This window comes from Myxocyprinus asiaticus, chromosome 46, assembly GCF_019703515.2.
Source record: "Myxocyprinus asiaticus isolate MX2 ecotype Aquarium Trade chromosome 46, UBuf_Myxa_2, whole genome shotgun sequence".
Lineage (NCBI taxonomy): Eukaryota > Metazoa > Chordata > Actinopteri > Cypriniformes > Catostomidae > Myxocyprinus > Myxocyprinus asiaticus.
The window spans coordinates 31,568,781-31,591,937 of record NC_059389.1 but is presented as its reverse complement, the minus strand read 5'-3'; the positions used below and the strand labels follow the sequence as shown (position 1 = coordinate 31,591,937).

General features: G+C 40.5%; 1 protein-coding gene across 1 annotated transcript; it reads left to right on the top strand.

Moving 5' to 3' along the window:
* The first annotated feature begins 2,152 nt into the window (after positions 1-2,152).
* Positions 2,153-22,969, top strand: psma1 (proteasome 20S subunit alpha 1). The gene is made up of 10 exons (XM_051689392.1): positions 2,153-2,268; positions 2,944-2,988; positions 3,074-3,175; positions 4,476-4,579; positions 4,807-4,895; positions 5,015-5,085; positions 16,694-16,823; positions 17,388-17,467; positions 17,568-17,672; positions 22,765-22,969. Exons 1-10 carry the CDS (start codon positions 2,266-2,268, stop codon positions 22,822-22,824), a joined length of 789 nt encoding a protein of 262 aa, XP_051545352.1. The 5' UTR covers positions 2,153-2,265; the 3' UTR covers positions 22,825-22,969.
* The last annotated feature ends 188 nt before the right edge of the window (positions 22,970-23,157 follow it).

Genomic DNA, 23,157 nt, shown 5'->3' with positions numbered 1-23,157 from the left:
TCAAGAGGTGAACTAATCATTTCTGTTTCCTGTGTGTGCACAAAGCGTATACGACTGTCACGTGACAAAAGAACGAACGACTCGCACAAGAAGATTCAATCCAGAGGTGAACTAATCTTTCTGTTTCTCATAATTTGTCCTTGGCTGCATTATCATTTTTTCCTTATTGGGACAATAATCAAAGTTTGCGTAAGTAGACGTGTTGAGAGGGATTTGGCTATTTAAATTTTTAATCTAATTCTGCTCAAATGAACGAAATGACTTGAAAAAAGATTAATTCATTTTGCTGAATGAGACTCAAAGATCCAAGTCAGTAAAATGATCCGATCCTCGGATCATTTTAAGCGACATCTCTGACGCAATAAAGTCACTCCCCCTCTATCTCTCGCTCCAAATTAAAGTGCGCTTCACCAGGAAATGTATATATTAAATTAATTTAGATTTATATATTACGATTTAATATATTATACCTAGAAATTAAGATATTATAAGATGGTTTATTTGAGAGATCGGGGAACCTTTTATCATTTGAGCAGCACATTAAAATGTATTATGTATTTATTTATTTATTTATTTATTTTTTTTTTTTTACACACTGTTCAGGTATGTATAAGTCGTAAATTTTCGTAAGAATTCGCCACCTCGTTGTATTGACAAATTCTCATTAGACTATGTTGAATTAATACATATCTTTAATGAAATTCCAAGACTCTGCAAATGAATATTAAAGTATAAAATGACCAAATTAAAGTAAGGTAGATGCTATATACACTTTGTTAATAGTGGCACACACAATTTGCACCCTGGTGTAAATTGTGGCAGTTACGATTTTGCACAGCAGTGTATTAATTAGGCTACAGTGTAAAACATAATCAGTGTATGCAGTAGCTATGTAATGAACGGAATTTACATCACTGGCAGCGGATGAAATGCATCTCGCGTCATGACACTCGCTCTCCACAGGCCCGTGAGATGACGATCTGCCGAAAAAAATCCTCCACCCACACACCATCCTACACTAACAGCGCCTCATCAATTCTTAAATATACTAATGTCAAATGTCAGCGATTGTATGATATTTTTCATAGTTTTCACAGGTTCCATTGGACGGTGTGCATATAGCCGAGCTGTGTGGCCAGTGCTATTTACACTTAGTGCAAATAATTATTTGGTTATTCTGAATTCGTGGTAGGTCCCGGGGCCTTATGAAGTATGTTGCTTTTTAGGTATAGAGCTGTTCAGCTGTGACGTCAATTTGTAGGCGAACCCAGAAGTCTAATTCACCATGGGTTCCCTCTGGATTTTCCTATGGGTTTTTTTATAATGGGGTTTTTGGATATGTGTAAAATAAGGTCTGTGGTACACATTACTTAACAATACGTGCATTGTTGTGCCACATAAATTACACACATGAATTTTGAAGCTGCCGTACGATTTAAAAAAAAAAAAAAAGTAATTCAATACGGCTTCAAAATTCACGTTTGAGGTATGACTGTGTAATTTATGTTGTAGAACAAAACGTCTACATATCGTCAAGTAATGTTTATCACAGACCTTATTTTACTCATAAGTTAAAAAAAAAAACCCTTATAAAATCCCCATAGGAAAATCCCAAGGGAACACATGGCGAATTCTCTTTCGGGTTTTTGGACTACAAGCTGAACAGCTCCACTGCATTTTTGCTATTTCAAATGTGACAATTCTTAAATTCTCCTGAGGTTTTCTGCTATCACAGAAATAATTTTTAAAGTTGTATATTTTTGACAACTTCACAGTTCACACATTTTTATACAGAAGAATTCATAAGAATTCATAATAAATTATTAATAATACAAAAATAAAAAAGTATTTTATTATTAAAAAAAATACTAGCTACACATTGTAGGGCAATGTAGTACTATAAACATGGATGGGTAGACATTTGTGTCTGTGCTAATCAAAAGTATGCCTTGGATACTTTTACATAACTTCCTGTAACCTTAAAAAACTTTTGGAACACAAATGACTGCTTTTGTAACGGAAGATGGCGCTGTAGACATAAATAAGAATTCGATAAAATACTTCCTGTAACCTTAAAAAACTTTTGGAACACAAATGACTGCTTTTGTAACGGAAGATGGCGCTGTAGACATAAATAAGAATTCGTTAAAATACGTACACAAGACTGTGCTCGATTATTTCAGCCTTTTTGTATCTGAACTCAGGAAGACAAATCGAGCTGAATCATCGCGCGCTCAGCGGATAGTTTGACTGATTTACTGAAAAATGGTGAGAAATGATCATATTCATTCTATAACTGACTGAGATTCTGCTGATAGAGACTTTGTTTTGTATAAATAGAGTTCAAACTATGACAGGACTAAGATCTTTCTCTTTTCGTATGAGTATTTGTGTGAATGATGAGAATGAGTAAGCGAAAGATCATGCTAACATGATGAGAAACAAACGCACTAGAATAAACACACCTTATTTAATTAATTCCTGCTGTTTATGGGCTGCCGTTAGTAAATATACTTGCGTCTTGTTGTGTAATAAAACAATGGCAGTTATTCTATTGAGAAATCAAGTTTATTCGTGTCTTATTTAATGAGTTAAGAGGCCACAGGTTTCGCTTTCATTTGTTTCCTCACATCTTGAACATATTTAATACATTTATCAGAAACTAAATTACACTACATCACACTAACAACTCAACATTATATTCAGTTAAACGCAGAAATCACATTAAACAATCGGCGATGAGATGTTTGCTTTAGTTTGAGTTAAGCAGCAGAGATAACAGAATCTTGAGAGCAATGGACGGAATTATCCTACTGCATATTCAATCTAATAAATAATCAAATGAAAATAAATATTTTTATTTTCTCCTTTTGATTGTGAGAGATTTCATTTACTCTCAAAAATATGACATTTGTGAATTAATTTCTCTGTTCGTTTTCACAGTTTCGAAATCAATATGACAACGATGTGACTGTGTGGAGTCCTCAGGTAAGCACACTTTAACATCTGATTGTCAGATAAGTGTTGTGTTAGGTGTGTGTTTGTTTATTTGTTGGTATGATTGTGTACTCAGGGTCGTATTCATCAGATTGAGTATGCGATGGAGGCCGTGAAACAAGGATCAGCCACTGTAGGGCTCAAATCACGCAGTCATGCGGTTCTGGTGGCCCTCAAGGTACACTACACTACATTACACATTAAGCACAATATATTACATTATGAATGTTCACTACACCTTATTACACATGCCCACTACTTTATTTTATACTACACTACGATAGGGCTGTCAATTGAGCAGATAAACTAAATTAGAATTTTTACCTTAAATATTTTCAAAATTCGAATAATATTCTAATTTTAAAGTCAGCTGATTCTTAAACTGACGTTGTTTCCTTAGTCCACAAGAGGGCGCAATAAATACATAAACCATACAGCACTGTTGTATTAATGCAAAGAACATTCCTGGCTGTTAAAAAAGAGCAATTCATTTTCAACTAATGTGCATAAAATAAAAAAATAAAAGTTTTAGTCAGTCCATATTCTCAAATGTTACGTCAGAAGTAAAATGAGAGGGGAATACGCTTCAGTAGACAGTTTACGTGGTGTTACACTTGCACTGATGCCACAGATACTACCCCAGACACAAGCTATAATAACAGTGAAATACCACATTGTTTTTTATTCACTACAGTTGTTTGTAGGGTAGCAATATTCCCAGATTGCAGTGATATTCGTCTGAACTCTGTGGTGAAGCGGCTCAGAATATCAGCCCAGGCCAGGGGCTGTTCAAACAAACAGAACACAACAGAATCGAACAGAACACTAGGATCTTGAGATACAAATTTCCAAGTTGAACTTCTTTCCTGACAAAGCGTTTAAAAAATGTATTCATTGCTTAATCTAAGAAATGCTTATAAAAGAGCAAGATAAAATAGCCAAGTACCTCCACCTACTGTAAGGGGCTGATCACAACGAACGCGTCACTTTTGCAACCATCTATTTGTTTTTCTTTGAAAACGCACGCTAGACGAATGTCTTTGTTTTGCTTTGTTTTTGTTTATTTAGCGTCTCGTGCAGGAGCATTGTTTTTAGATGCTGTGTCTAATTAAAAAGAACTTTAAAAAGCATCTCGAGACACCTGCTTTCTGCATTTGTTGCACTACCTTTTTAGCACAAGAATGCAATCGATCTGAAGTCATCGTCAGTTTTTGGCACACATCCAAAATTCGAATGCACAGTTTTCACATTCGAATGTGCATTTCTTTTTCTTAAATTCGACGAATATTTGAATTTTAATTTGACAGCCATACACTACACAATAAGTACATTGTAACACATTAGATGTGTCCACTACACTAGGTATGCACGATAAGGGATATTTTGTTGAGTTATGTGAATAGTGTGAAATGTGTTTGAATTTTGTGTCTGGGCCAAAAGAAAGCTGTTGTGTTGTGTTGTATTGTGTTGTGTTGTAGAGAGCTCAGTCTGAACTGGCTGCCCATCAGAAGAAGATCCTTCATGTGGACAATCATGTGGGCATTTCCATTGCTGGACTGACGGCAGATGCCAGACTTCTCTGGTAAATCAATCTAAATAACATCAACAGTCAATATTTCAACATCTCAAAAGGCTGTTATTTTTAAAACATGATCATCATGCTCGTGATATGAGAAATGTGCATTGCTAGCTTAGGAAATCTCTCAACATCCCTCATGCCAGCTGAAAAGTTGATGTTACAGAAAAACAAATCATTTTAACAGGTCGGTTGATGTTTTTGAATGACGGTGTCTCTCTTTGCCTCGATAGTAACTTCATGCGTCAGGAGTGTCTGGACTCCAGATTTGTGTTTGAAAGACCACTTCCTGTTTCTAGACTGGTCTCGCTCATTGGAAGCAGTATCCTTTTTATCTGAGAAGCACAATGAGAATTGCCTTTATATATAGTTACTTGTAATGTTATTATTTAATTTGTGTTGTTTACCTTGAGCTGTAATTTTTCTTTAATGATTTCATAGAAACTCAGATTCCCACCCAGAGGTATGGCAGACGGCCATATGGAGTGGGGCTGCTGATTGCAGGATATGATGTAAGTACATGGTACTGTGTCCATTTTCGGACCTCCTCATACTTCTGCATCAGTTCTCAGCCATCATACAGAACAGTATTGTGCCTCCATACTAAAACATGGTACTGCTGTTGTTATTTTGCTGATGTCCATGTGACCGAGAAGCGGAGAGAAAGTCAGAGGTGAGCCTGTATGTCTGTCATCCCTTCACCATTCTAAATTGGTGTGTGTGTGTGTGTGTGTGTGTGTGTGTGTGTGACAGAGCTCTGGCTGTACAGAACAAGACCACAGCAAAATGGCCATTAAGTGTAACACCCTCGGCTAAAAACAAGTTTGAACCGGCTAGTTAGACGTCGGCTTTAATATACAGTTATGAGACGGATTTTAGACCCAAGAGAGTTCATTTGTTGACTGGGCTACCCGGTGTGATGTCGCAGAAATGGAAACAAAGTCAAAGATAGAATGCCGTGTCGCTGTTAGGACAAAAACACTGATTAACATGAAAAGATACCTTTTATTGTGGCATTGCATCTGGTTAGGAAATGGTGTGATGCCTTTTTGTTTAAGTTGGAATGTGCACAAGTAATAGAGTACTCATTCTGCACCAGCTACTAAAGTATTAAAATCACTGCTTCTAAAGCAAAGCCAAGTTATATTACAAGGCAATACTTGTAATATTTGGATTCTTCTAGTCTTTTTGTGTTCGGTTCTTGTTGGATTCATACAAACCAATCGACAAGGAACTGCTTTTATGTGGGAAAGATACGAGGAACTCTGAAGCTTATCAGACCAGTATGTGTGTGAAATCTCTGAGCACGGGCAGGGCGCATTTTATAAAAACTTTCACCACATTTTTCGGAATAATGACATGTGAAATGATAAAAATGTGATTAGCCTTTTTGTGGACTTGCACTGATGAGCCAAAATATTATGACCACTCACAGTTGAAGCAAATAACGTTGATCATCTTAGGAGATGATCAACGTTATTTGCTTCAACCGTGAGTGGTCATAATATTTTGGCTCATCAGTGCAAGAAATGGGCATTGTTAGCTTAGGAAATCTCTCAACATCCCTCATGCCAGCTGAAAAATTGATGTTGAGTGCAGTGTACATAACAATTTGGCCCTTGTCAAAGTCGCTTTGCATTCAACACACTGACTACCAGAACTGATTGTTTGTTTACCATCTAACGGGTAGATTAGATGGTAAACAAACAATCAGTTCTGGTAGTCAGTGTGTTGAATGCAGGAGAAACTGAGAATATGAGCGACTTTGACAAGGCCCAAATTGTTATGTACAGACGATTGGGTCAGAGCATCTCTGAAACAGAAAGGCTTGTGGGGTGCTCCTGGTCAGCAGTGGTGAGAACCTATCGACAGTGGTCCGAAGAGGGACAAACCACAAACCGGCAACAGGGTGTTGGGCGCCTAAGGCTCATCAGTGTGTGAGGGCAATGAAGGCTATCCCTTCTGGTCTGAACCGACAGAAGGTCTACTGTGGCACAAGTCACAGTAAGGGGCTGCGTAGCCGCAGACCAGTCAGAGTGTCCATGATGGCCCCTGTCCACCGTAGGAAGCGCCTACAATGTGCATGCGAGCGTCAAAACTGGACCTTGGAGCAGTGGCAGAAGGTCACCTGGTCCGATGAATCCTGTTTTCTTTTACAGCCGTGTACATGTGCGCCGTTTACCTGGGGAAGTGATGGCACCAAGATGCACTGTGGGAAAACGACAAGCCGGTGGAGGGAGTGTGATGCTCTAGGCAATGTTCTGCTGGGAAACCTTGGGTCTGGCCATTCATGTGGATGTCAATTTGACATGTGCCACCTACCTAAACTTCGTTGTAGACCAGGTACACCCCTTCTTCAATAAAATGGCGCCGCTGCTGGCTGCTTTGATGTGAAGCTCTCTGGCATTTTTGTTATTTTTGTTTGTCATGTTTTTTTGTCACTCTTTCCCAATCAGTTTCACCAGGGATGAACTGCTGAATATTCAGCAGAGCATACCTGATAATTTTTTGCTGGTGTTTGATTATTCAGATGTTTTGTTAGACATCTTAATTGGAGGCGCAGTGGTGCTCTACAAGCACTCCAAGAGACGCAAGCTAGGGAAGCGCTGGCACGCTTGTGAAGCTCCGTCAACACGGCTTTAGGACTCCGCTGCCGAGTATTCATCTGGCAAATGTCCGCTCCCTCGCCAGCAAAACAGATGAACTGCTTCTGCTCACTCAAACAAATAAGGACTTTTTTTAATGAAGCCTTTCCGGACAGGGCGTTACATCTTCTGGGCTTCCAGCTGTTCAGAGCGGATCGCGTTGCAGAATCATCGGGGAAAACGAGAGGCAGCGTGACATGCTTTTATATCAATGAAAGTTGGTGTACAGATGTAACAGCGTTGTAGATGATGTGCTGTCCTAATTTAGAAGTGCTCTTCATCAACTGTAAGCCTTTCTACTCACCGCAGGAGTTTTCCTTGTTTTTTCTGGTGAGTGTTTACATCCCACCACAAGCATGCGTGAACGCAGCACTGCAAATGATTGCTGATCACATCACAGACACGGAGCAACAACACCCATACTCTCTTATCATTATTCTGGGAGATTTTAATAAAGCTAACCTAACCCGTGAACTGTCAAAATACAAACAACACATCACATGCCCCACCAGAGACAGAAATACAATGCCTTTTTGATGAGAGAGATCAACAAAGAATGGCCAGACTGGTTCGAACTGAAAGTCTATGGTAACTCAGATAACTGCTCTGTACAATTGTGGTGAGAAGAATAGAATCTCAGAATGCTATTCTGAAATGCGGGTTGGCATTGTTTTGGCAGCACGAGGGGGACCTACACAATATTAGGCAGGTGGTTTTAAAGTTGTGGCTGATCGGTGTATACTGGACCACTGCTACACCACTGTAAAGGATGCATGTCGCGCTGTCCCACGTGCAGCTTTAGGACTCTCTGATCACTGTCTGGTTCATCTTCTCCTGGCCTACAAGCAGAAACTAAATTAATCTAAGCCTGTAGTAAGGACTGTGAAGAGATGGACCAATGAATCAGAGTTGGAACTACAAGCCTGCTTTGCACTGATTGGAGTGTTTTTGAAGCTGCAGCCACAGACCTGGACGAGCTCACAGATACTCTGACATCATATATCAGTATCTGTGAGGATATGTGCATCCCTACTAGGACATTTTTATCATTCAATAATGGTAAACCATGGTTTACAGCAAAACTCGGACAGCTTTGTCATGCCAAAAAGGGTACTTACAAAATCAAATCAAATCACTTTATTGTCACACAGCCATATACACAAGTGCAATGGTGTGTGAAATTCTTGGGTGCAGTTCCAATCAACATGGCAGTCGTGACAGTGATGAGACATATACCAATTTACAATAACATCAAATTAACACAACACAATTTAAACATCTGTTATACACATAATTACACTCAACAATATACAAATAATAACATACACTGTACAGTATACAATACGCTGTTTTTGTTTTTGTTTTTGTTTTTTTGTTTTTTTTACTATATCGATACACATTATTCAATAAAAATTAAAAATTAAAATATATATAAAAAAGTATATATATATATATATATATATATACACTATATTGCCAAAAGTATTCGCTCACCTGCCTTTAGACGCATATGAACTTAAGTGACATCCCATTCTTAATCCATAGGGTTTAATACGATGTCGGCCCACCCTTTGCAGCTATAACAGCTTCAACTATTATGGGAAGGCTTTCCACAAGGTTTAGGAGTGTGTTTATGGGAATTTTTGACCATTCTTCCAGAAGCGCATTTGTGAGGTCAGACACTGATGTTGGACGAGAAGGCCTGGCTCACAGTCTTCGCTCAAATTTATCCCAAAGGTGCTCTATCGGGTTGAGGTCAGGACTCTGGGCAGGCCAGTCAAGTTCTTCCACACCAAACTCACTCATCCATGTCTTTATGGACCTTGCTTTGTGCACTGGTGTGCAGTCATGTTGGAACAGGAAGGGGCCATCCCCAACTGTTCCCACAAAGTTGGGAGCATGGAATTGTCCAAAATCTCTTGGTATGCTGAAGCATTCAGAGTTCCTTTCACTGGAACTAAGGGGCCAAGCCCAGCTCCTGAAAAACAACCCCACACCATAATCCCTCCTCCACCAAACTTCACAGTTGGCACAATGCAGTCAGACAAGTACCGTTCTCCTGTTAACCGCCAAACCCAGACTCGTCCATCAGATTGCCAGATGGAGAAGCGTGATTCGTCACTCCAGAGAACGCGTCTCCACTGCTCTAGAGTCCAGTGGCGGCGTGCTTTACACCACTGCATCCGACGCTTTGCATTGCACTTGGTGATGTATGGCTTGGATGCAGCTGCTCGGCCATGGAAACCCATTCCATGAAGCTCTCTACGCACTGTTCTTGAGCTAATCTGAAGGCCACATGAACTTTGGAGGTCTGTAGTGATTGACTCTGCAGAAAGTTGGCGACCTCTGCGCACTATGCGCCTCAGCATCCGCTGACCCCGCTCTGTCATTTTACGTGGCCTACCACTTCGTGGCTGAGTTGCTGTCATTCCCAATCGCTTCCACTTTTTTATAATGCCACTGACAGTTGACTGTGGAATATTTAGTAGCGAGGAAATTTCAGGACTGGACTTGTTGCACAGGTGGCATCCTATCACAGTACCACGCTGGAATTCACTGAGCTCCTGAGAGCGGCCCATTCTTTCACAAATGTTTGTAGAAGCAGTCTGCATGCCTAGGTGCTTCATTTTATACACCTGTGGCCATGGAAGTGATTGGAACACCTGAATTCAATTATTTGGATGGGTGAGCGAATACTTTTGGCAATATAGTGTATGTAGAATGTACAGTATTGTACTGTATTGACATTCAGGCTGTCGGTTGATAGTCAGTTGTTAAGAGAGACATAATATAATAATAATAATAATAATTTATGACAGTCCGGTGTGAGATATAAGAGTAAGGGTAATAAAGTGCAGTGCTGATGTATATTGATCGTGAGAGATCAAGAGTTCAGAAGTCTGATTGCTTGGGGGAAGAAGCTGTCATGAAATCGGCTGGTGCGGGTCCTGATGCTGCGATACCGCCTACCTGATGGTAGCAGTGAGAACAGCCCATGGCTCGGGTGGCTGGAGTCTCTGATGATCCTCCGAGCTTTTTTCACACACCGCCTTGTATATATTTCCTGGAGGGAGGGAAGCTCACCTCCGATGATGTGTTTGGCAGTTCGCACCACCCTTTGCAGTGCTTTGCGGTTGTGGGCGGTGCTATTGCCGTACCAGGCGGAGATACAGCCAGTCAGGATGCTCTCCACAGTGCAGGTGTAGAACCGTGTGAGGATGTGGCGGTTCATTCCAAACTTCCTCAGCCGTCTCAGGAAGAAGAGGCGCTGATGAGCCTTCTTCGCAACGACTTCAGTGTGGACGGACCATGTGAGTTCCTCAGTGATGTGGACACCCAGGAACTTGAAGCTGCTGACTCTCTCCACTGGTGCTCCATTGATGGTGATGGGACTGTGTTCTCTGTCTTTTCTTCTGAAGTCCACCACAAGCTCCTTTGTCTTACTGACGTTGAGGGAGAGGTTGTGCTCCTGACACCAGTGTGTCAGAGTGTGCACCTCCTCTCTGTAGGCTGTTTCATCATTGTCAGTGATCAGACCTACCACCGTCGTGTCATCAGCAAACTTAATGATGGCATTGGAGCTATGTGTTGCCACACAGTCATGTGTGTACAAGGAATACAGTAGTGGGCTGAGAACACAGCCCTGTGGGGCTCCAGTGTTGAGGATCAGTGATGAGGAGATGTTGCTGCCTATTCTAACCACCTGGCGTCTGCTTGACAGGAAGTCCAGGATCCAGCTGCACAGCGAGCTGTTTAAGCTCAGAGCCCGGAGTTTCTCATCTAGCTTGGAGGGCACTATGGTGTTGAATGCTGAGCTGTAGTCTACAAACAACATTCTCACATAAGTGTTCTTTTTTTTCCAGGTGGGAGAGAGCAGTGTGTATTGTAGATGCAATGGCATCATCAGTGGAGCGGTTGTTGCGGTAAGCAAACTGCAGCGGGTCAAGATTGAGTGGTAAGACAGAGCAGATGTAATCTCTGATTAGTCTCTCAAAACATTTGCTGATGATGGGGGTCAGAGCAACAGGACGCCAGTCATTTAAACAAGTTATTTTTGATTGTTTTGGAACAGGCACAATGGTGGATGTTTTTAAAGCATGTGGGGACTACAGACAAAGCGAGGGAAAGGTTGAAAATATCCGTAAAAACACCAGCCAGCTGGTTCGCGCATGCTCTGATGACGCGGCCCGGAATGCTGTCTGGGCCCGCGGCTTTGCGGATATTCACCCGTCGGAAGGATCGGGTTACATCCGCTACAGAGACGGAGAGTGAACTAACCTCTGTAGCTTCAGCCGCGAAAGCTCTCTCCGCGAGGGCGGTGTTATTTCCCTTGAAACGAGCATAAAAAGTATTTAGCTCATCCGGGAGAGAGGCAGCAGTGTTCATGGTGGAGTTTTTATTTCCTTTAAAGTCCGTGATGATGTTAATTCCCTGCCACGTGTTTCTAGAGTTGGTGGTGTTAAACTGTCCTTCAATCTTGCTCCTGTACTGGCGTTTTGCTGTTTTGATAGTTTTTCGGAGGGCATAACTGGCTTGTTTATGCTCCTCCGCGTTCCCGGAATTAAAAGCGGAGGTCCGCACATTAAGTGCCGCGCGAACATCGCTATTGATCCACGGCTTCTGATTCGGATAGATTCGTACAGTTCTGGTCGGAATCACTTCCTCTAAGCACGTTCTGATGAAACACATTACGCTATCAGCGTAAAGCTCGATGTCGTCATCAGAGGCAGACCGGAACATCTCCCAGTCCGTGTGATCAAAACAGTCTTGTAGCATAGAATCTGATTGGTCCGACCAGCACTGGATCGTTCTGAGGGTGGGTGCTTCCTGTTTCAATTTCTGCCTGTAAGCGGGCAGAAGCAGAATGGAAGAGTGGTCCGATTTGCCAAATGGTGGGCGGGGGAGGGATTTGTACCCATCCCGGAACGGAGAGTAGCAATGATCCAAAACCCGGTCCCCTCGTGTGTTGAAACTAATGTGTTGGTGATATTTTGGTGCGACTGATTTTAAACTGGCTTTATTAAAGTCCCCGGTCACAATGAACGTGGCCTCAGGGTGCGCGGTTTCCTGCTCACTTATAATCCCATACAGTTCCTTGATTGCCCGGTCTGTGTCGGCTTGTGGGGGAATGTACACAGCTGTGATAATGACCGCTGTGAATTCCCTCGGTAGCCAGAATGGTCGACACAGAAGCATAAGAAATTCCAGATCAGGAGAACAGAAAGACTTGATGGAATGTACGTTCCTCTGATCACACCAGGATTTGTTGATCATAAAACATACACCACCTCCTCTAGTTTTACCTGAGAGGTCTTTCGCTCTGTCCGCTCAGTGCATGGAGAACCCCGCGGGTTCAATGGCTGAGTCTGGAATCTCCGCAGGCATCCAAGTTTCTGTTAGGCAGATAATGCAGCAGTCCCTCGTCTCTCGTTGGAAAGAGATCCGCGCTCTCAGCTCGCAGAGCTTGTTATCCAGATACTGAACATTTGCCAGTAGAATAGTGGGTAGCAGGGGTCGATTTGCACGGCGTCTTACTCTGATGAGAACGCCGGCTCTGTTTCCCCTTTTCCTCCTGCGTTTCCGCGGCCGTGCTGCCCAGACAAAGGGCTCTGCTTGCGTGTTTGTAAACAGCGGGTCGGCATTGAGGAATGTGAAGTCCGGTTTTCGGTGTGAGATCGCTGAACCAATGTCCAAAAGTGTTTGTCTGTCGTAGACAATAAGGCAGACAACATCCAAGACAAAAAACATAAGAATTGTAAACAAAACAAACAAAACATTGCTATGTTGTGTCGGAGCTCGCAACGCAGCAGCCATACTCGGCGCCATCTTGAAGTGGGGATATAATCTTGTACATCCAGGCCAGAAACACACTGACTAAAGAGATCAGAGTGGCTAAAAGAAGCTTATCTGAAAAGCTGAAAAAACTGGTTTCAGCCAACAATCCTGCATATGTGTGAGAGGCCTGAAGGATATCACCAAATACAAGACACCACCCCCTCGCTCTGTAGAGAATCAACAACTGGCTGATGACCTGAATGTGTTTTATTGCAGGTTTGAAAAGCCCAGTCTCACACCCCACCCCCACTCTGATCTTCACTTCACACACCCACTTACACCTCCTGCAACCCCCTTCCTCCCCCCTCCTGCTACTCAACCTGCACTTATGGTCTGTGATGAGGATGTGTGCCGGGTCTTCAAGAAACGGAAGACTAGGAAAGCTTCAGGCCCAGATGATGTTTCATCTGCCTGTCTGAAAGTCTCCACTGACCAACTGGCCCCCATCTTCACACAGATCTTCAATAGATCACTGGAGCAGTGTGAAGTCCATGCTGCTTCAAACACTCCACCATTATTCCGGCCCCCCCCCCCCAAAAAAAAAGAAAAAAAAAGAAATCACAATGACTACAGACCTGTCGCTCTCACGTCTGTGGTTATGAAGTCATTTGAGAGACTGGTTTTAGCCTACCTGAAGGACATCACTGGACCCCTGCTAGACCCCCTTCATTTTGCTTACCGAGCAAACAGGTCTGTGGATGATGCTGTCAACATGGGACTGCATTATATCCTGCAACAACTCAACAGACCAGGTACTTATGCAAGGATCCTATTTGTGGACTTCAGTTCAGCCTTCAATACCATCATGCCTGATCTTCTCTCAACCAAACTGACCCAGCTCTCCGTGCCGGTGGATCACCAGCTTTCTGACAGATAGGCAGCAGCTAGTGAGACTGGGGAAGCTCACATCCGGGATGCTCTCTATTAGCACTGGTGCCCCTCAAGGATGCATTCTCTCCACTGCTTTTCTCCCTGTACACAAATGACTGCACTGCAAAGGACCCCTCTGTCAAGCTCCTGTAGTTTGCAGATGCCACCACGGTCATCGGCCTCATCCGTGACGGTGACGAGTCTGCTTACAGAAGGGAGGTTGAACAGCTGGCTGTCTGGTGCAGTCACAACAACCTTGAGCTGAACATGCTCAAAAGAGTGGAGATGATGGTGGACTTAAGGAGAAATCTCCAATCACCAAAAAACATTATTTGTGTACGTGAGCACACTTGGCAATGAAGCTCATTCTGATTCATGGCAGTGGTATTCCCTGATAGCAGTGGCCTTTTTCAGCAGGATAATGTGCCCTGCCACACTGCACACATAGTTCGGGAATGGTTTGAGAAGCATGATGTAGAGTTCAAGGTATTGCCCTGGCCTCCAAATTCCCCAGATCTCAATCCAATTGAGCATCTGTGGGATGTGCTGGACCAACAAGTCCGATCCACAGTGGCTCCACCTCACAAATTACAGGACTTGAAGGATCTGCTGCTAATGTCTTGGTCCCAGATACCACAGGACAACTTCAGGGATCTTGTAGAGTCCATGTCACGGCGGGTCAGCGCTGTTTTGCCGCACATGGAGGACCAACATCATATTAGTTAGGGGATCATAATGTTTTGCCTCATTAGGATATATATGTACACTACCGGTGAAAACTTTTGAAACACCTCACTGAAATGATTCTCATGATCTTAAAAATCTTTTTATCTGAAGGCGTATGCTTAATGTTTGAAATTAGTTTTGTAGACAAAAATATAATTGTGCCACCATATTTATTTCATTATAAAACTAAAATTGAATAAAAAAAAAAAGTTTTTGATATTGATGACTTGGACCAAATAATAAAGAAAAGCAGTCAATAAGTGTCCAATATAGATGGGAACTCAACTTCAATACTGTTTAAAAATATCCCAGGGTGATACCTCAAGAAGTTGGTTGAGAAAATGTCAAGAGTACATGTCCGCAAATTCTAGGCAAAGGGTGACTACTTTGAAAATGCTAAAATATAACACAGTTGATTTGATTTATTTTGGAATTTGTTTAGTCAGAACATAATTCCCATAGTTCCATTTATGTTATTCCATAGTTTTGATGACTTTTATTCTAAAATGTATCCATCAATATTGGTTTCTATGTAGGAGGCTCCGATTAAGAGCAAATATTTTTGCTGTTATTTAAAAAAATAAATGGTTCCATTTTTATTAATGCATATTGTTAATTCCATTTTTTCCCAAAAGAAAAGCATAGTTTGTTGGAGTTATCTTATTTTGAAACTGTTCTTGTTTGACAAATGTTTGAATAAAACAAACAATACATTTAACGTAAGTGTCATACCTGTTATTTTTAACGTGCATTTTAATTAACAAGTAATCAATTACATATTTTTTTGTTAGAGTACTCGACTACAAAATTACTCAAATGCCCATCCCTACTGTTAAGTCCAAGGCCATTTATGCCATTTAGTCTGATTCAATTTCATCTGAAGTATGGCTGCACAATTAATAGCAAGCAGTAATTACAGGTAAAGTGACAATGGATGATAGACCAAATCACAAGCTCTTTCGAAGTATATTTTCAATTTGAATAACTCTTCAAGCTCTCTTCAGAAGTTCTCCACTGACCAATACCTGTTTGACTTTCGAACACGCTCTGAAATACGAAGCCGCAGATGCTTACGTGTATTGTGTGTCTGCTGCTCTGATCTAGTGTATTACACATGAGGCTCAACATCATTATGCAATGTTTCAGTGTTTCTATGATGGATACATACTAATTCCATCTCTGATGATGTGTTATACACAGAACAGCTGTGCATGTGTTTGTGCGTGCCGCTAACGTGTGCTGACCACGTTATATTTAAAACGCTTCAGATTTACTTCAGTACTTGCACATTTGCGTTATTCCAAATATGTTTCATCGTTAAAAGTTTCTAAACAAATCTCAAGTAACCTCATGTCATCGGGGTTTTGTGGACCAAGGAAGAGATGAGAGCATTTCACCATGTACAGTTTGGAAAGTGGAGCACAAAGCTTTTGTCAACTCATACAGAAACAACAACACACACTTCCTTCAGTTTTCTGCCAAAATAAAGGCTTGAGACCGTAGAGCAATGGCACGTGATAAATTATTACTAAAATATATTACTATTGTATATTGCAATAACTATAATAATAATTTAAAACATTTGTCTTTTAAAGAGAACTCGTGTGAACACAGAGTAACTATTTAATGTATTAGCATGGGCAAAATATGACTTAATTTTGGTCAAAAGGAATCATTTAATAGTTTGTAGTATAACACCTTGTTCAATATGAGAGCTGCTGTTTAATGTAATTCCCCCCCCCCCGCCCCATTTTTTTTTTTTAAATGTCTCAAATGACAGAATAATCTTGATTAATAATTATGATTAAAGTTGTGAGCAAAATAATCTTGATTATTATATTAATCATTATCGTGCAGCCCTAATCTGACGCCTTTTCTTCCGATTGCGTTTTGCCGCAATGCCATTCTGTCTGATGGCTGAAAACTGATGCTGAGGTATGAGGAATTCCTAAAATGAACATTGTAATAGGGATTGATGCTCATGTGTCAGTATTACATGATCATCATAAGCAATACTGTATTATTTGAAATGTGTTTTTATCAGGACATGGGGCCGCACATCTTCCAGACTTGCCCCTCTGCCAATTACTTTGACTGTAAAGCCATGTCCATCGGCGCTCGCTCACAGTCCGCCCGCACGTATCTGGAGAGACACATGGACTCATTCTTGGACTGTACGTTTACTTCATTTACAGCAACAATCGATACATTTCCAAATTCATTATCATACACTATATAAAGTGTTCACATTTCAAAATGTCTGAATGTCATTACATTATGTAACTAAATGTCAGGGCAAGTGAGACTTATTTTAAAGAAAAGAAAGCACCTGTTTCAAGCAAAACATATTACAAAAAAACTTGAAATGCAAAAAAATATTATAATGTGTAAAATGAAGATACTTTGTGTTTGTCAGTGTGTTGATGGTGAATGTGCTGGACTCCACCTGTGGTTACTCTGCTAATTTAATAAAATAATAAACTGTGCAAATTTAAAGAGAACTGACTTCCACTAAAAATCACCAAGACACCAGATGATTCAAAGTCATTAAGTAGAAATCACTCAGAAAATTCAAGTCAGTTCTGAGAAAAGCTTCAGCAACATTTGTTTTATATTTTGTGATCCAATGCAATGACATTCACACATTTCGACACACAAGCCGCTGTAAATGCTTTCTGCATAAAGTTTCAGCATTGTATTTTGTAGCAGAAGTGATGTTCATGATATGTTGTTGACAGGTAATCTGAATGATCTGGTGCAGCACGGTCTGCGTGCGCTGAGGGAAACTCTACCTGCTGAACAAGATCTTACCACAAAGGTTTGATATTTCTTCCTCTGTAACCTGTGGCTTTACTCACTTTCATTATGACCGTTTACACTGTTTATCTATTGAAACGAATAACACATTTCTCTTGTAGAATGTGTCCATTGGCATAGTGGGAAAAGAGATGGAGTTCACCATCTATGATGATGATAATGTTGCATCGTTCCTCGAGGGTCTGGAGGAGAGGCCACAAAGAAGGGTGAGAAACACTCTAGTTTTCATAAAGACTTAATTTTTTTTAGAAAGACTAAGAAATGAGGTGCCATCCATGGCTTACCTCTTAATAAAAGGGCAAGAACTTTATGGACAAAGTTTCCTCCTGTGTCATTCAGATATTCGTAAAGATTACTTAAATCATTAAGAGTCTAATAAAAGTAGAACAGTATCTGTTATGGAGTAGGAAACAAACATTTTCACTAACACAGTCCCAACTCAGTAAAGTGGTCTACTCATGGGTACAGTCAGAATATTACAACTAGTCTTTGTTGTAATTACAATTTTTTATTGATTCAAAAGTACACAACAGAGAAAAACACAACACATACACATCGAATCAACATTTAACATTTAACCCCCACTAATATCCCTCCCCAATCACTAATCCAACCCTAACCCCCAATGAACACCCCTGTGGTCACATATAATAATACAAAAAAAAAAAAAATATATATATATATATATAAACATACACTAAACTTTCCTCTCCCCATCCCCTCCCCAAGAGTCCCCCAAAAATGCTAAATAATTACCCCATTTCCTGACAAACATGTCCCCAAACCCCAGCCTTCTATTTGCTACCTCCTCGAAAGCTGCCACCTTCCCCATCTCTGCACACACACATGCAGACTTTATGTTTTTAGAATCCTAGCCCACACTCCCTCCTCCAATACCAATATCTTCCTCCCATAATCTCTTGTGAGAAGTTGAAGCTCCATCCCCCAGACTCTGAATTAGCAGGGAGTAATACACTGATGCTTCATGACCTTGTCCAAAAGCAGTAATCACCTCTCCCAGAGTATCTCTGCTTTATATATCTAGCCAAAAGCTTCCCTGCTTTGTCCCCTGACTCAAAGTATGACTGTTTTGCCCTGAATAGCCAAAACTCCACCTTCCGCGACAAAATAGTATTATATCTGTATTTCAATCGGGTCAATTCTCTGAGGCCATCAGATTTTTTGATGAATGAGGCATACTGTATGATCCGACCCCTAAGAACCGCCTTAAGTGCCTTCCAAGCCTTGCCCACAGAGGATACTGAGGACCAGTTGTTCTCCATATAAACATTGATTTCAACCTTTAACATTTGTTGGAAATCAGGATTTTGCAAAAGGGATACATTAAAGTGCCATTGTTGCTCTAGGGGGCTTACACACTTTTGTTTCACTATGATCAAGGACTGAGTCCATCAATAGATTAAAGTCTGCTCCCAATATTATATCATGAGGGGTGCCAACGGCTTGCAGCATCTCTTCAAGATCTATAATAAAGCCCTGATCATCAGCATTAGGTGTGTAAATATTAGCCAGAATCAACCTTTGCCCCTGAATTTCTGCTAAAACAATAATGACTCTTCCTAATTTATCTTTAATCTGTTTGAGACATTTGAATTGTAGATGTTAACTTATCAATGCAATGACTCCCCTGCTCTTACTTGAGCCAGCACTAAAGAAAACATGTCCACTCCATATCTTCCCAAATTTTTCAGCTTCATGTGGGGAAAGATGCATTTCTTGAAGAAACACTATCATATTTCTAACATTTAAGAAAAGAAATAACCTTCCTTCTCTTTATAGGGTGCCCCAACCCATTTGCATTCCATGTGGAGAGAGACAATCCACTCATATTAACATTTGAAATTTTTACGTATTAGAAAAAAAAGATTGTGTGTCAAAAATAAAATTATAAAGACCACATTCCAACATTAGTGCAACAGTCAAACCCCAAACTTCCCCCCGAACCAAACAAACAGAAAAAAGAAAAACGTGCGCATTAATAATCAGTTTGAGCATGTAAGTGTCTTTTAATATCTTCAGAGCCCGAGAATTTTGAATTCTTTGACATGTTGACTTCATAGAACAGTTATGTAGCAGGGTGTATCGAATCTCACTGGTTTAAGACACAAAAAGAATTAAAAACTAGCAAAGTGCGCAGAGTTCGCCGTTCACACGTCTGACCCCCACATGGCGCCACGCGACTCTGTTACAACTAGTCTTATAGAAATAAGGTGTTTATTAAATTAAGTTTAGTTTGATTTCACATAGAACCTTAAAGTAAAAAATTCTGTGTAGAGTTAAAAAGGTCCCATATACAGTGTTTAGATGATGAAAAGTAACTTTTATCCAATGTAAACATGAAATTCAATTAATTATGCTGTCAAATGCAATTATGTAATAAACCAACTTGCTGTGTATGTCAGCTACCACCGAAGACCATTTTTGATCCAGGAAAAACCCTGTACAGCAAATGCAAAACAGAAGTTCTTATTTGTTTCTTTTGATTTTGGAGTACAATAAGATCAGGGGCCTATAATAACAGACACTGCCGTAAACATTCAGTAGTCGAATGGACCATTGCAAAGAATGCTGGTCTGCTGTCTGATTAGTTCTTATCAGAACCACAGTACTTTACAGCCGCACACAGGTGCAGCAAATGTGCGTCCTGCCCCATTTACTAGTCATCCCGACTAATGAACAACATTATGAAAAATACCATTGCCCTTTAGCAATTTAAGTATTTAAAAAAAAAACTATGCTCCGATGATGTCTGATGTTTCGCACTGCAAAAATAAATTTATATATTTAGGGCCCGAGCACTGATGGTGCGAAGACCCTGTTGTTCTTCTAGGCGTTTATTAGGGCCCAAGCACCGATGGCACGAGGACCCTATTGTTCTTCTAGGCGTTTATTATTTATTTATTTTTATTTTATTTTTTTCAAATGAATCGCATTTTTGAGGGCCTAAACATACTTAAACTCATGAAACTTTGCACACGCATCAGAAGTGGCGAAAATGTACATCTGATAAGAGTTTCAGAATTAAGTGTGGCAAAATGGCTCGATAGCACCACCTACAAACTTTCAACGATGTGCGCTTTACACTACATTTCACCTACACATATGAAAATCGGTACACATGTATACATGCCAATACCTACAAAAAAGTCTCTTGGACCCATGCCCTACACTCAACAGGAAGTCAGCCATTTTGATTTTTCTCTTACATTTTTGCTCAGTTTTTGCCATTTCCAGGCCTCGTACTTTAACGAACTCCTCCTAGAGATTAAATCAGATTTACATCATATTTGGTTATTCTAATCTAAAGGCCTTGGTGATGCTAAATTGCGAAGCTTTTGAGTTTTCATTGCACGGCGTGGCCATGACGGTCTGATAAAGTTTGATGTTTTGCCATGAAACAGGAAGTTGTTGTAACTCAAACATACAATGTCCAGTCTGCCCAAAACTTCACATGTTTGATAATAGTCCCAGCCTGAATACATCTACGTGCCAATATTCAGTTATAGTCATGGCGCCACCTATTGGCAACAGCCAATTCCAGGTCTTGTACTTTAACAAACTCCTCCCAGAGATTTAATCAGATCAACAATATATTTAGTCAGTCTTTTTTTTTGGGGGGGGGGGGGGGATTTTTCACCCTTTTTCACCCTTTTTCACCCAATTTGGAATGCCCAATTCCCAATGCGCTTTTAAGTCCTCGTGGTCGCGCAGTGATTCCCCTCATTCCGGGTGGCGGAGGACGAAGCCTAGCTGCCTCCGCGTCTGAGACCGTCAACTCGCACATCTTATCACGTGGCTTGTTGAGCGCATTGCCACGGAGACATAGCGCATGTGGAGGCCCCATGTGACTCTACCCTCCCTAGCAACTGGGCCAATTTGGTTGCTTAGGAGACTTGGCTGGAGTCACTCAGCACGCCCACGGATTCGAGCTAGCAAACTAGCGAACTCCAGGGGTGGTAGCCAGCGTCTTTACTACTGAGCTACCCAGGCCCCATATTTAGTCAGTCTTAATATAAAGGCCTTGGTTATGTTAAATTGCGAAGCTTTTGAGTTTTCGTTGAAAGGCGTGTCTGTGGCAAAGTTCAGTGTTTCACCATGAAACAGGAAGTTGTTGTAACTCAAACATACAATGTCCAATCTGCCCCAAACTTCACAAGTTTGATAACAGTCCTGGCCTGAATACACCTACGTGCCAATATTCAGTTATAGTCATAGCGCCACCTACTGGCAACAGGAAATGGCATGTTTTACAATGTGATACACTCGTAACAACATTGAAGTGCTAAAAAATGCTAAAAAAATTGGAGTGACATTCCCCTGGCACAGCAGCCCCAACGTGCACCAGGGTGCGAGGGCCCGTTCATCGCTGCTTGCAGTTTTAATTTTCTTTGTTTTGCTTCCAGATAAATATATATAAAAAAATAAGGGTAGGTTTATGCTAAATACACTCAAAAAATGATTTCCTAATGGTGTGAGACATAATATAAGAGAGGCTATATTTTCTGTAAACAAGTCTTAATATACAGTTATGTTTCTCTGGTAAATTGATCATGTTTAAAGGAGGTTCAGATACTTTTAAACTAAAACAAGACATTATTTTCAGCAGCAGCATTTTTTATATATATATATATATATATATATATATATAAAACGTATTATCTAAGTATGCACACTTAGGATAAATTCTACAGCAAGTTTTATACATGACACACTAGGACATTTTCTTGACCGGTTTTGTGAGAATCGCCCATTATTTAACATACAATTAACCTAGCATGAATAGTAGCTATTTTTAAAATCATTAAATGTCAGATAAAAGGTGATTTTATTTATTTGTTATGTCTGTCCCACCTCAGATGTCTTGACCTTCTCAACATTTAAAATCATACAGCAGTGTCATAATTTTGACAATCTGTTGAATTGATCTTCAATTTCAAAAATTATGAACATATTTTAATTGTAATATTTATGTTTGTGATAATTTACTACAAAGCAATTTAGCTTGCCCTGACTGAGTGATGGCCTCATTTATCCAAAATCTACACACCTGTTGCCCATTCTAGATTTATTTTGTTTTCATTTTAGAAATTGCATTTATTTAATGTTTATTGCTCAAATAATGAATTGACATGATTTACAAGAGGGTTTTAAACTGTAATAAATGTAAAATAAGAGCTCATGTATTGTAAACTGTAGTTTGAACTTCTGGGGTGTGCAAACAATGTTTGCAGGCAGATATTTGACACTGATGAGGTTGATGTTGGTTGTGTTTCACAGGTGGCTCAGGCAGCTGATGAAGCAGCTCCTGCTGTACCTGATGAACCGATGGAGCACTGAGACAAACTCATCATACACGTCTGTTTCACTTCTGAAATAAAGACCTGTAACATTTAAACTCATTACGCATTGTACATTAGACAGTGAAACATTGCTTTTCTATCTGAGTTATAAGGAGTAATAAAACTGCTTGTGGTTTCTTTGAGTGTGTTTGTTTGACTGTGAGGTGTTTAGTGTCATGTGATACTGAAGCAATAATCCATATTTGTCATGATCATTCAAGGCCTCTTTGGGGTAAATTCAGTCTGTTTATGTCTGTAGTCCCTTTCACACTGTACCCTAGTGAACATGCCACAGGAAATGCTGCCCAAGGTAAAGAAACCTTCAAACGAG

What these genes read in the sequence shown, in the direction of transcription:
- psma1 (XM_051689392.1), top strand. An exon ending in TGCTGATTGCAGGATATGAT is followed by an intron (nt 5,086 to 16,693) that starts GTAAGTACATGG and finishes TGTTTTTATCAG; the next exon opens with GACATGGGGCCGCACATCTT. An exon ending in AACAAGATCTTACCACAAAG is followed by an intron (nt 17,468 to 17,567) that starts GTTTGATATTTC and finishes TTTCTCTTGTAG; the next exon opens with AATGTGTCCATTGGCATAGT.